The following is a 15337-nucleotide window of genomic DNA, read 5'->3' on the forward strand; positions in this document are numbered from 1 at the left end:
GTAAGCAGTGTTATTGAAAGTTAACTGTATTGTCAGCTGAGTCGCAGCATTCAGCTTCTCCTTCCTCATGTGGCCTGTTAAATGATTAACCTCATAATGACCTCTGGTGGCAGTTCACCGAACAAATACAACCTCTGCGGTTTCATCTGCAGAGGAAATTATTGCTTGTTTCGAAGTGCATGGAGCATGTCCCTGCACTGCCGGGTGTTTGGTTCACGACTGATTGTTGCTCTAAGTGTAGAGTAAATGTGTTTGCAAGACTTCCTGGTTTGATTAAAAACGGGACTGTTTGCACACACTGTAGATGCTCTAAGTCAAGCATTTAAACCTCTGTGTAGCAGTAATGTCTGAAACCATACTTCCAGGACATTATCTCTTTAATGACCACCTTTTCTGATGGGTTAGACCTGTTGTGGGCCTGCGTTTCCATAAAGCTACTAATGCTTTCAGTTTAGAAAAGATGGCCTGATGGCAGCTGAATTGCCAAAACTTTTAACATTGTCTTATAGATGTGCAAGCTATTCATGCCACATGCAGTCATGTATAAAAGCTTGACTTCTGAAATGACAAAAAGCTGGACGGTCCACCTTCCCTTAAGCCAGGGGACATATCATCCATAATTTCCAAAAAAACAATGTCTAATTTTGGTCCATCCGACCACAGGAGGGTTTTCCTGTGGTTTCCCTTTATACCGTCTTGGACACAGATGGCAGAAACATCTCTGGATTCTGTTTCTCTTTGGACGGTAGAGTTTTAACTTGCATTTATATTGTGAAGGTTTTGCAAGGGACAATGTGCACCTGCAAGCATTGTTTCCATTAATGTGTTGTACCAGAGTTAGCCTTGGGCTAATTTATATCTGCAGTCCCCTGACAGGGCACAGTAGAAACCATACAAGTATCACAAATGCTCCTTCCCAGAGTCAATTACTTAGCATGATGTGTGTCTCTAACATAAAGCGCCTTCATGTTGCAGACACTGAGATTTTTAGTCTTGGTAGTTTCACTCTTGTTACTTTCCCATCTTTTACCCTTAGAACACTGATGATTCTTTTTGTTTTTATCCCCATCAAATTACTGGCATGCTGCCCATTACCCTAATTTAATGGTCACGTGCCAGCATTTTAGCTTCAAAGTTGACAACAAACTTCGCCATTATTCTAGATATTTTCCAGCACTTGTTTAAAGAAGGAGTTGTGTAACGGTCCGACCTCTCTTTGTCTTTCAGTTGTCCCTCGGAGATGAACAGTGTGAAGTGACACGGAATGGCTACGAGTCCAAAGAGCTGGTGTACTTAGTCCATATTTACTGCCAGGTGAGACGGCTGATTCCACATACTTCCTTAACATCCCTCTAGAACAGTGGTTCCCAACCTGGGGTCCGGGACACTCCAGTGGAGTCCCCCAGAAAGCACACGGGACCCCGAGGCTTTAAACATTCAGAGCCATTGTGATTAATGTCCACCCATTGTCCCAATTTAAGAAGAAATAAGGCTGTTTGTTGTTGATTTAACTTTGGCTTTTTACCAGAGAACAGGACTCAGGACAGAACACCGGACTGAAAGAATAAAACCAGCTTGGTTTCAGCATGGGGTGGGCAGGGGGTCCATGGCTTTTAGTATTTGCATGAAGGGGTTTCCCAGGGAAAATAGGTTAGGAACCCCTGCTCTAGAACACTGTTTCTCAGACGGGGGTTTACGGGACCCCCTGTGGTACCTGGAGACACTTCAGGGGGTACATGAGAAGAATAACATCAATAAATTAAATTTAGTATTCCTAATAATCTTGTAATATCAGCATATAAAGATAAGTTTAATAAACTAAAATGTATATTCATTATTCAGTTTGTCATTAAAAAAGAAAAAATAGGTTACCTACATAATAAATGACACATTCTGTCTCATCCCAAATACGACCACCTGTCAGTCATTTTTCAAAGCAAAAACCTGAAACAATGGATTCATGGTTTGAAGCGTAGCATGAAAGCTGGATTAAATGTCAGTTTGGAGTTTGTCAGTGAAACGAAGCACCCCAGACATTATGTTTCCTGTGTGGGTGGAAACTCACCAACACCAGCATGAATCCAGCAGCATCTCACCAGACAGCATGCCCGTAATGTTCGTAAACCACCTGAGTCTTTTCAGGAGGAAATTAATTGAATTCAGGTCAACACATCAAGACTTGGTGTGAAAAGCCTCCACCACATCACTGAAAGCCCTGGGCTCTTCTTCTGTGGTGTCTTTTCTTGTGGCTAAAAACAAAACAATGTTACATGCAGCACGTTCAAAACAGTCTGGTAAAATATTTTACATTTGGAAGTGTTTCTTTAGTTTAAAATTTTTAATAAATCAGCCACTTGTGGCAGTGTTTCCAACCAAAAAAGCTTTGCATGGGCTTGGAGGTACTTGGCTGAAAATACTTCAGGGTTCAGGGTCTCACCCTCCCAGCGGGGTCTCACCCTCCCAGTGGCGTCCGCGGCGTCTCACCCTCCCAGCGGCATCTCACCCTCCCAGCGGGGTCTCACCCTCCCAGCGGCGTCTCACCCTCCCAGGGGCGTCAGCAGCGTCTCAACCTCCCAGCTGTGTCAGCAGCATCTCACCCTCCCAACGGCGTCTCACCCTCCCAGCAGCATCTCACCCTCCCAGCGGCGTCTCACCCTCCCAGCTGTGTCAGCAGCATCTCACCCTCCCAGCGGGGTCTCACCCTCCCAGCAGCGTCAGCGGCGTCTCACCCTCCCAGTGGCGTCCGCGGCGTCTCACCCTCCCAGCGGGGTCTCACCCTCCCAGCGGCGTCTCACCCTCCCAGGGGCGTCAGCAGCGTCTCACCCTCCCAGCTGTGTCAGCAGCATCTCACCCTCCAAACGGCGTCTCACCCTCCCAGCAGCATCTCACCCTCCCAGCGGCGTCTCACCCTCCCAGCTGTGTCAGCAGCATCTCACCCTCCCAGCGGGGTCTCACCCTCCCAGTGGGGTCTCACCCTCCCAGCGGCGTCTCACCCTCCCAGTGGCGTCAGCGGCTTCTCACCCTCCCAGCTGTGTCAGCAGCATCTTACCCTCCCAACGGCATCTCACCCTCCCAGCAGCATCTCACCCTCGCAGCGGGATATCACCCTCCCAGCGGGGTCTCACCCTCCCAGTGGCGTCAGCGGCGTCTCACCCTCCCAGCGGGGTCTCACCCTCCCAACGGCATCAGCGGCGTCTCACCCTCCCAGCTGTGTCAGCAGCATCTCACCCTCCCAACGGCGTCTCACCCTCCCAGCAGCATCTCACCCTCCCAGCTGTGTCAGCAGCATCTCACCCTCCCAGCAGCATCTCACCCTCCCAACGGCGTCTCACCCTCCCAGCAGCATCTCACCCTCCCAGCGGCGTGTCACCCTCCCAGCAGCGTCAGCGGCGTCTCACCTTCCCAGCTGTGTCAGCAGCATCTCACCCTCCCAACGGCGTCTCACCCTCCCAGCAGCATCTCACCCTCCCAGCGGCGTCTCACCCTCCCAGCGGCGTCTCACCCTCCCAGCGGGGTCTCACCCTCCCAGCAGCGTCAGCGGCGTCTCACCCTCCCAGGGGTGTCAGCAGCATCTCACCCTCCCAACGGCGTCTCACCCTCCCAGCAGCATCTCACCCTCCCAGCGGCGTCTCACCCTCCCAGCTGTGTCAGCAGCATCTCACCCTCCCAGCGGGGTCTCACCCTCCCAGCAGCGTCAGCGGCGTCTCACCCTCCCAGTGGCGTGCGCGGCGTCTCACCCTCCCAGCGGCGTCTCACCCTCCCAGCGGCGTCTCACCCTCCCAGGGCGTCAGCAGCGTCTCACCCTCCCAGCTGTGTCAGCAGCATCTCACCCTCCAAACGGCGTCTCACCCTCCCAGCAGCATCTCACCCTCCCAGCGGCGTCTCACCCTCCCAGCTGTGTCAGCAGCATCTCACCCTCCCAGCGGCATCTCACCCTCCCAGCGGCGTCTCACCCTCCCAGTGGGGTCTCACCCTCCCAGCGGGATCTCACCCTCCCAGCGGGATCTCACCCTCCCAGCAGCATCTCACCCTCCCAGCGGCGTCTCACCCTCCCAGCAGCGTCAGCGGCGTCTCACCCTCCCAGCTGTGTCAGCAGCATCTCACCCTCCCAGCAGCATCTCACCCTCCCAGCGGCGTCTCACCCTCCCAGCTGTGTCAGCAGCATCTCACCCTCCCAACGGCGTCTCACCCTCCCAGCAGCATCTCACCCTCCCAGCGGCGTCTCACCCTCCCAGCTGTGTCAGCAGCATCTCACCCTCCCAGCGGGGTCTCACCCTCCCAACGGCATCAGCGGCGTCTCACCCTCCCAGCTGTGTCAGCAGCATCTCACCCTCCCAACGGCGTCTCGCCCTCCCAGCGGCGTCTCACCCTCCCAGCTGTGTCAGCAGCATCTCACCCTCCCAGCAGCATCTCACCCTCCCAGCGGCATCTCACCCTCCCAGCAGCGTCTCGCCCTCCCAGCGTCATCTCACCCTCCCAGCTGTGTCAGCAGCATCTCACCCTCCCAGCAGCATCTCACCCTCCCAGCGGCATCTCACCCTCCCAGCGGGATCACACCCTCCCAGCGGCGTCTCGCCCTGCCAGCGCTTTAAAATGCCCTGGAATCAGTGGGCTGCATCGCACAAGCCCTGGCCTCGGTTCACACGGATCTTTCTTGGGCAAATCAAAACAGAAGAAAAGACTTTTCCACCACCAGTTTCTCTCCGTGGTTTGAGGTTTTTATTGGATAAAAAAATCAACAAATCCATGGAATAATTGTAAGATTTAAACACAAAAGTTACATTTAATGTGGTGGAAAAATTCTCCAGGTTTGCACTACTGGAATCTAATCTGTGTTCTTCTTGGAAGGGCTGAGTCAGCCTTTAATATTCTCTGTTTGTGAAGACATTTCCATTTGTACAACTTGAATCCCATTTCCAATATTTCCACATCTGTGAAAAGCATGAAGCATGGACATTTGCAGAGGGTGAAAGGGAAGAAAACTCAGCGATGTGGGTTGACAAAGGTTTCTGGTTATTTCTGTTATTTTTTTCCACAAAGAACAACTGCTGGCCAAACATCTTCGTTCATAAAGGCAGTATAGCAGGTTTTATTCTTTAAATATTCATATTTCTTTATTCTTGACATTTTTAAAGCAAAACAAATTGTAAATAAAAAAAAACACAAAAATCTTAAAACTTGATCAACTTTGAACTTGAAAAAAATTCATCCCATTACTGAAGTTTCCATAAAAGCCGGTCAGCTGATGGTATTATTGTTAAAATGATTGTATATTGTAGGAAGTAGTAGCCAGCACCAGTAGAAAAATGTAAACGTTGGTTTTTAACTGTGTGCTTAAAGCTTGTTGTGTAGCACAAAGAAATGCTCCCTCGGGGTGACGAGAACAACCAGCTGCTTCTTTCATACATATGAGAAGCTTCGTTCGTGGTATTTTACATGATTTACACGTGTTGTAAAGATTCGTATGTAGTCCACAACTTGCCCAGCTGTTCTTTAAAACTATGCATTTTTCTGCTTTTCCTCATTAACCTCACCCCTTCGAATTTCTGAACAATCAAACAATCAAACAATAGTTCACAACATGGGAAAAAACTTCTGCCCAGATGATGTCAAGAAAAAAATGACGAAGCCTCCAAACCTGGGCAGAGAGAACAAAACAACGTCTTTTGTTCATCGAAAACAGGAACAGTGTTCTCTGTTTCTGTGGAGTACGTAACAAACTTTTTAGTACAACTACTGAACTTTGGCAGATTTATGCACTGTGGCCGCCTTATAAGGACCAATTCAGCATCTGCTTTGCATCCTTTCTTTTCTCTGAGCTCTCTCCAGCCAGCATAAGTCAGCATGATGACTTATAATTACCACAAACTGCCGTTTCCTGGTTGGCTTTGGGCAGCAGTTAGAAATGGATCAGCTTCTTACACAATAACCCTCACCTTCATGGACATAGTTGTTTACTCTGAACATATTTAAGCTGATATCTGCCTGCGTGCATTTACATCACATGGACACATTTTGGGAAGGAAGGACTGAATTATTGAAGCAGTGGCGTCTTCTCTCTTCCTCTGTTGCTTTCTTTTCCTAAACTCCTCCTATAATGTTCTTTTGGATGCATTTTGGATTTTTGATGCTTGGGGCTGGAAATGTTGGGAAGTGCAGTTTCTCTGTCTTGGAATGCTGCAGGGCAACAATGGCTCAAGAAATGAACATTATTATCAGTGTGCCATCAAAATGAGCCACAAGCTCAGTTTCAAGGTGAGAAACGTAGGTGGTGTTGCTTTAGGGAAACGATTTGAACAGTGGTTGTACAAACGATATGCAGGGTCCTTCAATATAGCAGCTTTTCCAAAAACTGGAATATATTCATATTACTGACTCCCTCCTGAAAGTTTGTTTTTGTTAAATCATGATGTTTAATTTCCTGCTTCTTTTGCGGGAAGCGTGCATGCTCACAGGATGAGCTTGTTGCAGCGTAAACCCAGCGTCTACTTGGAGCTGTAGTTCAGGGGACTCTTGTCCTCTGTGTGTACGTCTCTCCGCTCACACTCACGTATTTTTGCTGTTCTGAAGGGCCGAAGTTGGATTGTGAAGCGCAGCTATGAGGATTTCCGTGTCCTGGACAAGCACTTGCATCTCTGCATCTACGACCGACGTTTCTCACAGCTGCCGGAGCTGCCTCGACTGGACAGTCTGACAGATCAGTCCGAGGCAAGTGCTTAAAAAGATAAATTTACCTGTATTTCTGTTTTGCCGAGGGAAGATTGGACCTTATATGAAGCCAGTTTTCTTCATATTTTAACCCTGGCTAAATGTGGAGCATTGAGAAGTTTGGAGAAGTTAAGCTGCTAAAATCTCACTCAGGTTTGTTTATGATATTGCTCACCCATCCTTTCCTTAGCCTCTAAACTAAATAAACCTTAGAGTATAAAACAAGTAATTAGATTTACTCAACTCACTTATTCCATATTCAGTATGATCCACATGGATTTGTTTTCATACCACTTCTTCCTTCCACATGCCTGTGCATGTGTTATGGTCATGTGGACACTTCCAGAAGAATGGCATTACAGAGTTGATGCATAAGATTTCTCTTTTTCTGCCATTGTGATGGTAAAATGAAAGGGGACCAGTGGTGTGGCTTCCTTATGAAAATCATTCTCTTCTCCACTGAAACACTAGAAACCATAAACCTGTTTTTATTGTACTGTGAAGATGGAGCCGGGAATGTCATTTCAACTGGTTTACTACCTTGCAACATACTTTCTGCAGTGGCTCACTGAGAGGAGGGCCGGGCCCCCAGGGGGGTCGTAGAGCCACTGCAGGGAAGACTGTAGATGATGTAGAGAAACTGAGCTGAATAAGTTTATGTAGGAAACTCATACCAGCTGTGTAAAAGTTTTTACACTAATTACACTAGTTTTTATTTAAATTCAAGCTGGATCTGAATTCTATTTTCGTTGTGAGTGAACTCTCAAGCAGCGTTTAATGTGGTTTAACTGAATGTTCTGAGATAACTGCAGAGTTTGTTGCGTTAGTAAATAGTACAAGTGTGATGATTCCTAACTGCTGTTTTTCTCCATGTTAGTCAGTTTCCCAGATGCTGTTGGCTTACCTCTCACGGCTTTCAGCGATTGCTGACAACAAGATTAACTGTGGGCCCGCCCTCACGTGGATGGAGGTAACTGTGCTCTGCTATCTCCAAGGTTCACATAAAAGAGCTCTTTGCTAACAGCTGGTGGTTTTCCTTTGCATTGCTCAATAAATCATGCTGTATGGCCGCTGAGGAAATGTGTAAATATTGCTGCACTATATAGACTAATACAAGTATCGGTAACTATGCGAGGTCTGTAGACATGAAGTACAATAGTGTGACCATTTTTTCAAATATTAAGTCATCTTCTTTAATATATAATGTAGTGTAATGTAACAGTTGTTTAAAAATAATATTTTCCTGTTTGTTCACACGTTCAGTCTGTGCGTTTCACAGCTTCCATAAAAAGGAATCATTCGGTTCTGTAGAGATAGAAGATACCGTTAATGACAGCGGGTCTCCTGTGTGTTTCTGATCATCAGGTTGACAATAAGGGGAATCATCTGCTGGTTCATGAAGAGTCATCCATCAACGTGCCAGCCATCGCTGCTGCCCATGTCATTAAGCGTTACATCGCCCAGGCCTCAGACGAGCTGTCATTTGAGGTAGCCATAAAATCTGCTTTTTTTTAATAATTTTGCAGCGTGAAGCATTTCCACATGTATGCAAACAGAGCCGACGTCATCATGTCACAGACGGGTCCTCCCTGTTCCTGCTTCTTCTCTGACTCATTGCAAGCCGACTCTAGATTCAGATTTAGTTTAATCTGCCCAGCTGGAACAACTGAAGCGCTTTCTTTATGCTTACTTTGCATGTTGTACTTGTGATCCACTTCAGAAGCACGTGACTGATCCCCTCCAGAAACCATCCAGGCCATGATCTGTTTGAGTTGTGTGATTAAAGAGTTCCACATGTTGACCTTCAAAGAGAAAAATTAAAAACATCTTTCTAATTGATGAACTATTAAAGGCAGATTTGATATCTGCCAGTGGACCCACACAGTGATGCTGCTGCAGAAACCACAATACAAATACCAACAACTTTACTGGTCTCAAAGGAAATTGTTGTGCCAGAGTACTGGAAAAATATAACAAAAAGACTATTGTACATGTTCTGGGTATGAACAGGTATATGCAGATAAATACTGTAGTTCTTATTTACAGTAAGTTTTTAAAGATTTTAAGTTTCCCTGTTGCTGAAGGGGGAGGGGTTATAAAGTCTGGTAGCCTCAGGTAGGGAAGATCTCCTCGCTGGTCTCAGTCTATGGCTGAAAGAGCTCTGACAGGACGTCCATGCAGGGGGTAGGCGTTGTCCCTGATACTGAAGAGCTTCCTCAGCATCCTCCTCTCGGACACCACAGACTCCAGCTCCTCTCCTGGGACAGATCCAGTTCTGCTGAGCAGCTTGTTGAGTCAAAAAGGATTATTATTTCCAATATTGTGTTGTACGCATCGACAGAATAAATATGACAGCAAGCATGGCAGCTGACAGCTTTTGTGAAGAGCTAAAAGAAGGATCATAAGTTTAATTTTGTTTAATGTTTAATGTTGCTCCCTGCAGGTTGGCGACATTGTGTCTGTGATTGACATGCCCCCTAAAGAAGACACCACATGGTGGAGGGGCAAGCACGGCTTTCAGGTACTTCATCTTTCATGCAGAAACAAAGTAAGACACAGATCCTGGTTTTTATTCACACACAGTCCTTCTCAGAGTCCCAAATAGAGCCAAATGTAAATATATGAGGTCAAATTGAGATGTAATCAAAATATGTGCAGATATGTGGCGATGGTGCAGCTGAGTTTGTGGAGATCTGGATTTTTTCTGACAACAGATAACTATATTAACAGAAATGCAGAGCCTCACCACTTTAACACTAATATGCTCGTACTATAAAATTCAAACCATCTCGGGTTTTACGTGGTCCATAGATGTCAAACAAACTGACTTTTGCCAGTGTAGCAGCACTCCTGGCTTCCTGCTGGTGTGATCATACAGCTCTAAGCTTCAAGTCTTTGACCAGTTGGTTCTGGTTGGTTCATGTTGCGATGCCCTTACACCTGACGTCTCCCCCATCGTCGTCACCCTCAATGCATTGTTTGACCGGCTCCATTCAATGTTTAATGTAACAGTTAAAGTCAACCTGAACTCAGCCAAAGGTTCAGATTCAACACACTGTGGTCCGAAGCCATGCAGCAGACTTCAGCAGATGCTGCAGCACAGCTGGATGAAGCCACTGTGTGCAGGAGCCCCCGATGCTCCTGTATCTGATACTGATTTTAAGTTTGAGATCTGCGTGGGTAGACATGGATTATCCTTCACAGCTGCAGTGGTGTTTGTATGAAGATTCCTTTGGACACAGTAAATAAAAAATGCTTTCAGCTGGCCTTCAGCAGGTCCAAATAGAAGCCGTCCTCTCGTCTTGACCACCGAATTCTCACGGATTCCTTGTTTCAGACATGGAGCCTGGATAACAAATCTTCTGTAAGATGTTCTTCTGTAAGCAACTGTAAGATGGCGCCGCGGATGGCTGCCTCGATTTGTTGGTGCGCTCTGTTTTGTCTTGTTTTGTTTGTCAACACCGTTTTTTGTTTCGGTTCGCGGCTCTCTTTCACTACAGAAGAACTCCTGAACATTCGGGAAAGAACTCCACGGGGTTTGTTTCCCGAGTTTCTGGCTCCTACAGCAGTTTTAGTGGACTTTTTAGTCAAAGGTGCCCTCACCTTAACTTTACGCCGACGCAGGGGGAAACGAGCCGGCGCGCTCGTGCGCCTTCGCCAGCGAGGAAGACGCACGCCGCTACCTGGAATATTTCTCTCTAATGTGCGCTCACTGGGCAATAAAATGGACGAGCTTCATCTTCTGCTGAGGAGAAACAAGGACTTTCGTTCATCCTCTGTTTTGTGCTTCACCGAGTCATGGCTGTGTGGGAACATCCCGGACTCCGCGCTACAGCTGGATGGATTCCAGCTTCACCGAGCGGACCGTGATACGCGGCTCTCTGGCAAAACAAAGGGTGGAGGTATTTGTTTCTACACCAATGCTGGCTGGTGCAACGACGTAACAGTGATACAACGGCACTGTTCTCCCCTCCTGGAAACTTTTATTATCAACTGCAAAACCATTCTACTCCCCACGTGAGTTCGCTTCCTTCATTCTGGTCGGTGTTTACTTCTCGCCGGAGTGCAACGTGCAGGACGCACAGCGCGCACTCGCCGACCAGATACTGGAAGTGGAGCGGACCAACCCGGACTCTTTGGTTATTGTCCTCGGGGACTTCAACAAAGGCAAACTCAGTCAGGAATTGCCTAAATACAAACAGTTTATTAAATGTGCTACCAGGGAGGGGAACATTCTCGATCACTGTTACACTACCGTCAGTAACGCATATCACGCCGTCAGCCGCGCTGCACTGGGACACTCCGACCACAACATGGTCCACCTGATTCCTGCCTACAGACAGAAACTTAAACTTTCTAAACCTGTGGTGAGGACATCAAAGAAGTGGTGTAGTGAAGCTGCAGAAGACTTAAAGGCGTGTCTGGACTGCACTGACTGGGATGTCTTCAGGGCTGCTTCCACCAGTCTGGATGAGTACACAGAAGCTGTAACCTCATACATCAGCTTCTGTGAGGACTGCTGTGTACCAACACGCACCTGGGTGACTTATAATAATGACAAGCCCTGGTTCACATCCAGACTGGGACAGTTGAGGTCTGAAAAGGAAAAGGCTTTCAAAAGTGGCAACAGAGCAGAGTACATAGAGGCCAAGTACAGGTTCAGCAGGGCGGTGAGGAATGCTAAACAGCTGTACTCAAAGAAGCTCCAACATCAGTTCTCCTCTAACGACTCTGCTTCTGTCTGGAGGGGGCTCAGGCAGATCACCAACTACAAGCCAAGAGCTCCCCCCGCTGCTAACGATCTACGTCTTGCCAACAACCTCAACGACTTCTACTGCCGCTTTGAAGACCACCTGGACAGCTCTCACACCTCCCCCCACCACACCTCACACCGGCTCCAGCCTACCAGCCCCTCCCCCACCACCACAATAGAGGCTGTACACCTCTCACCATTACAGTGCCCCCTCCCCACATCCCCCCCACCATCACCTCTCTCTGTCCTTGAAAGAGATGTAAATAGGCTCTTCAAGAGACAGAACCCCCGCAAAGCTGCTGGGCCAGACTCCGTGTCTCCAGCCTGCCTGAAGCACTGTGCAGACCAGCTGTCTCCTCTGTTCACGGACATCTTCAACATCTCACTGGAGACATGCCATGTACCAGCATGTTTCAAGGCATCCACTATCATCCCAGTCCCCAAGAAACCAGGACCCACAGGACTGAATGACTACAGACCCGTCGCCCTGACCTCTGTGGTCATGAAATCCTTTGAGCGCCTGGTTCTGTCCCACCTCAAATCCATCACGGACTCACTCCTGGACCCCCTACAGTTTGCCTACAGAGCCAACAGGTCTGTAGACGATGCTGTAAATCTGGCCACTCACTTCATCCTCCAGCACCTGGACTCTGCAGGATCCTACGTCAGGATCCTGTTTGTGGATTTCAGCTCCGCATTTAACACGATCGTCCCGGCTCGTCTGCAGGACAAGCTTTCACAACTCAACGTGCCCGACACCACTTGCAGGTGGATCACAGACTTCCTGTCGGACAGGAAGCAGCGCGTGAGACTGGGAAGCCACACTTCGGACTCCAGGACGATCAGCACCGGCTCCCCGCAAGGCTGTGTTCTTTCTCCCCTGCTCTTCTCTCTGTACACGAACAGTTGCACCTCCAGTCACCAGTCTGTCAAGCTCCTGAAGTTTGCAGATGACACCACCCTCATTGGACTCATCTCTGGTGGGGATGAGTCTGCTTATAGATGGGAGATTGACCGTCTGATGGCTTGGTGCAGCGAGAACAGCCTGGAGCTCAATGCTTCCAAAACAGTAGAGATGATTACGGACTTCAGGAAGAGCACAGCCCCCCCCCTCCCCTGTCATCCTGCGTGGCTCCCCAGTGGACACTGTGGAGTCCTTCCGCTTCCTGGGCACCATCATCTCCCAGGACCTCAGATGGGAGCTGAACATCAGCTCCCTCATCAAGAAGGCTCAGCAGAGGATGTACTTCCTGAGGCAGCTGAAGAAGTTCAATCTACCACGGACAATGCTGGTCCACTTCTACACTGCCATCGTGGAGTCCATCCTCACCTCCTCCATCACCGTCTGGTACGCTGCTTCCTCTGCCAAGGACAGGTGCAGACTGCAGCGTATCATACGTTCTGCAGAAAAGGTGATTGGCTGCAGCCTTCCTTCTCTCCCAGAACTCTACTCCTCCAGAACCCTGAGGAGAGCAGGGAGGATAGCAGCTGACCCCTCCCACCCTGGACACCATCTGTTTGATCCTCTCCCCTCTGGCCAGAGGCTGCGGTCTATCAGAACCAGAACCTCCCGCCACAAAAACAGTTTCTTCCCCTCTGCCATCAGGCTTTGGAACTCACCTAAAGACTTACCTGACTGACAACGCATTAACACACTCCCCCTTCATTGGTCACTTCAATTTGTACATTTTTATTTTTATACTACAGACTGCACATTTCATTTAATGTAAATACACTACTTTACTCTTATTTATTTTTATGTACATAATTTTTATTTCCACTCTTATATAGTTTTTCAGTCTTAATGTTATATGTTCAGTTGGCTTGTTCATATCTTTATGGTTCATATTTATCTATTTATATGTAGGCACCGTCAAATCACAACAAATTCCTTGTAATGAAAGTTACTTGGCAATAAATCTGATTCTGATTCTGATTCTGATTCTGATTCTTTTGATCACATAAAACCACACAGAGGCTGTTTCCTCTTGATTTGAAACCTGACGTTGATGTACCAAATACAAATTTATGCTAAAGATATGAATGAATGTTGTTGGGAACAAACTTGTGCATTAAGAAGGTGATAAAAACTCTGCCTGTACCAGCGCGCTCGCCATTAGTCTGTGTACTATCTTCATGTATTCAGGAAAAAGGTTTGCATTTTGGTGTAAATCTGCAACCTAACCCTAACCTACAATTCATCTGATCAGAGAGGAAGAATACACTTTAATTGTTAGCAAAACAAAGGACTGTTCTCAGAATGATGAGCTTTAAAAGGCCAGCAGCCATGCAGCAGTATCCTCGTTTCATTAAGGTTTGACTGTAACTGCTCCCCTCACCTGACTTCTCTCCCTGCTCTGTCCAGGTTGGCTTCTTTCCCAGCGAGTGTGTGGAGCTCATAAATGATAAAGTGCCACAGTCCATGACCAACTCGGTGCCAAAACCAGGTACTGCTCCCTTCATCAGTCCATCCACAAGGAACGTGTTAGAGGAGGTTTGCTGCAGTCTGACTCGTATAGCTGTGTTTGAGGGGAGCTCTGTGACGGATGGTATGGCTCATGTGTGGCAGGCTAGCAGACTTTTGATATTTGGGAAAGGTAAAAGGTTATGTGTCGGTGTGCTTATGACTTGACATTCGTTAGAAATGCTATAGCCTAAAGAGGAAAATGCAGAGTCATGTTTGAGGTCTTTATCACCTTTAGTGTACCACAGTCAACATTATAAACATGACTGTTTATGAGCATTTTCCTGCGAACGGAAACCCGTCATTCTGACACGTCTCTTAAATAGGTTACTGATCATGTTATACAGACTCAGCTCTATGGAAATCCACTGTAAGTAACTGCTATCTGTTGGTGTCCAGAGCAAACAGATATGCTCTTTGGCATCTGGAAAACCGTACAACAAAGCCCTCAGAATCATTTAACAGCATTTAGCAGCCGCTCGCACTTCGCAGCAGCCGTCAAAAACCGTGGCTTGCATCGTGGGCGAGTCCATTTGATGAGTAAACCTTTCCATGTGTTTTACAAATCCATGTCATATCTTCAATCTGTGGCTATGGCTCAGTGTCACAGCCATGCTGCTGGCTTCAGGGTGGGTGAGTGTGACTCCAAGCCGAGAGGAAATGATGCAGAGCAGAGACAACATGCAGCGATCCCTCCAGACACAAAGAGATGGGGGATGTCGTAAGTTCAGGGTTTCTTTAACAGCCTGAGGTCTGACGGTATCTGCTCTCCCACCCCACTGCTTTCAATGTTTTGATGTGTGTTGATTTTTTGTTTGATTTTTATTAGTGCTGGGCAGCAATAAAAGTCTTTAATTGTAATTAATTGCATGATTTTCTACGACTAATCTCATGTTACGATAAAATTCTTTCCCTGTGTGGAAGTTACAGAGATTCTAAGAAGGAACAAACCGGCTCACGTGAAGTCGACCTGAAATGTTCATCATGGTAAAGATGTGTGATGATGGCCATCCCAAACCAGTACACCGGGCTTAAACTGGGTCTTTGGGACCTTTAGGAGGCTCTGGCCTGAAGACCGAAGGGTGCGCCCTGAGAATTAGGGACACAGCAAGTCGGCAAAAAACTGGGGGGCCTGAGCATGTACCGCCTGGAAAGTCAAAACTAAAGTTTTAAAGTCAATACGAAATTTTGACTGAAAGCCAATGTTGATAAAATAGGGGTGATGTACCTGTCAATAGTCTGGCTGTTCTGCAATAACTGCACTGCTGTGTAAACAAAACACACTTAGCAACTTCTATCCAAATCCAAAGAAGTATTATGTACAAGTTTACAAAGAAATATCCTGGTAAAAAAAATGGGATATAAGATGTAAAAAGTAAGTTTCAGTGGAAAAACAAGAAGAAACAGATTGA

At 47.4% G+C, this 15337-nt stretch overlaps 1 protein-coding gene across 6 annotated transcripts in view; it reads left to right on the forward strand.

Moving 5' to 3' along the window:
• arhgap32b (Rho GTPase activating protein 32b) overlaps positions 1-15337 on the forward strand; it is a 141052-nt gene that overhangs the window by 98200 nt on the left and 27515 nt on the right. For 5 of the 6 annotated variants that reach the window (XM_042007847.1, XM_042007851.1, XM_042007849.1 and 2 more), the window contains 6 exons: positions 1228-1314; positions 6571-6708; positions 7586-7678; positions 8074-8196; positions 9152-9229; positions 13827-13908. In XM_042007847.1, coding sequence (XP_041863781.1) covers positions 1228-1314; positions 6571-6708; positions 7586-7678; positions 8074-8196; positions 9152-9229; positions 13827-13908 — 601 coding nt within the window. Of the gene's footprint in view, positions 1-1227; positions 1315-6570; positions 6709-7585; positions 7679-8073; positions 8197-9151; positions 9230-13826; positions 13909-15337 lie in introns of those variants that run through there. The other variant, XM_042007854.1, reaches the window with a different exon arrangement.

This window comes from Melanotaenia boesemani, chromosome 15 (assembly GCF_017639745.1).
Source record: "Melanotaenia boesemani isolate fMelBoe1 chromosome 15, fMelBoe1.pri, whole genome shotgun sequence".
Lineage (NCBI taxonomy): Eukaryota > Metazoa > Chordata > Actinopteri > Atheriniformes > Melanotaeniidae > Melanotaenia > Melanotaenia boesemani.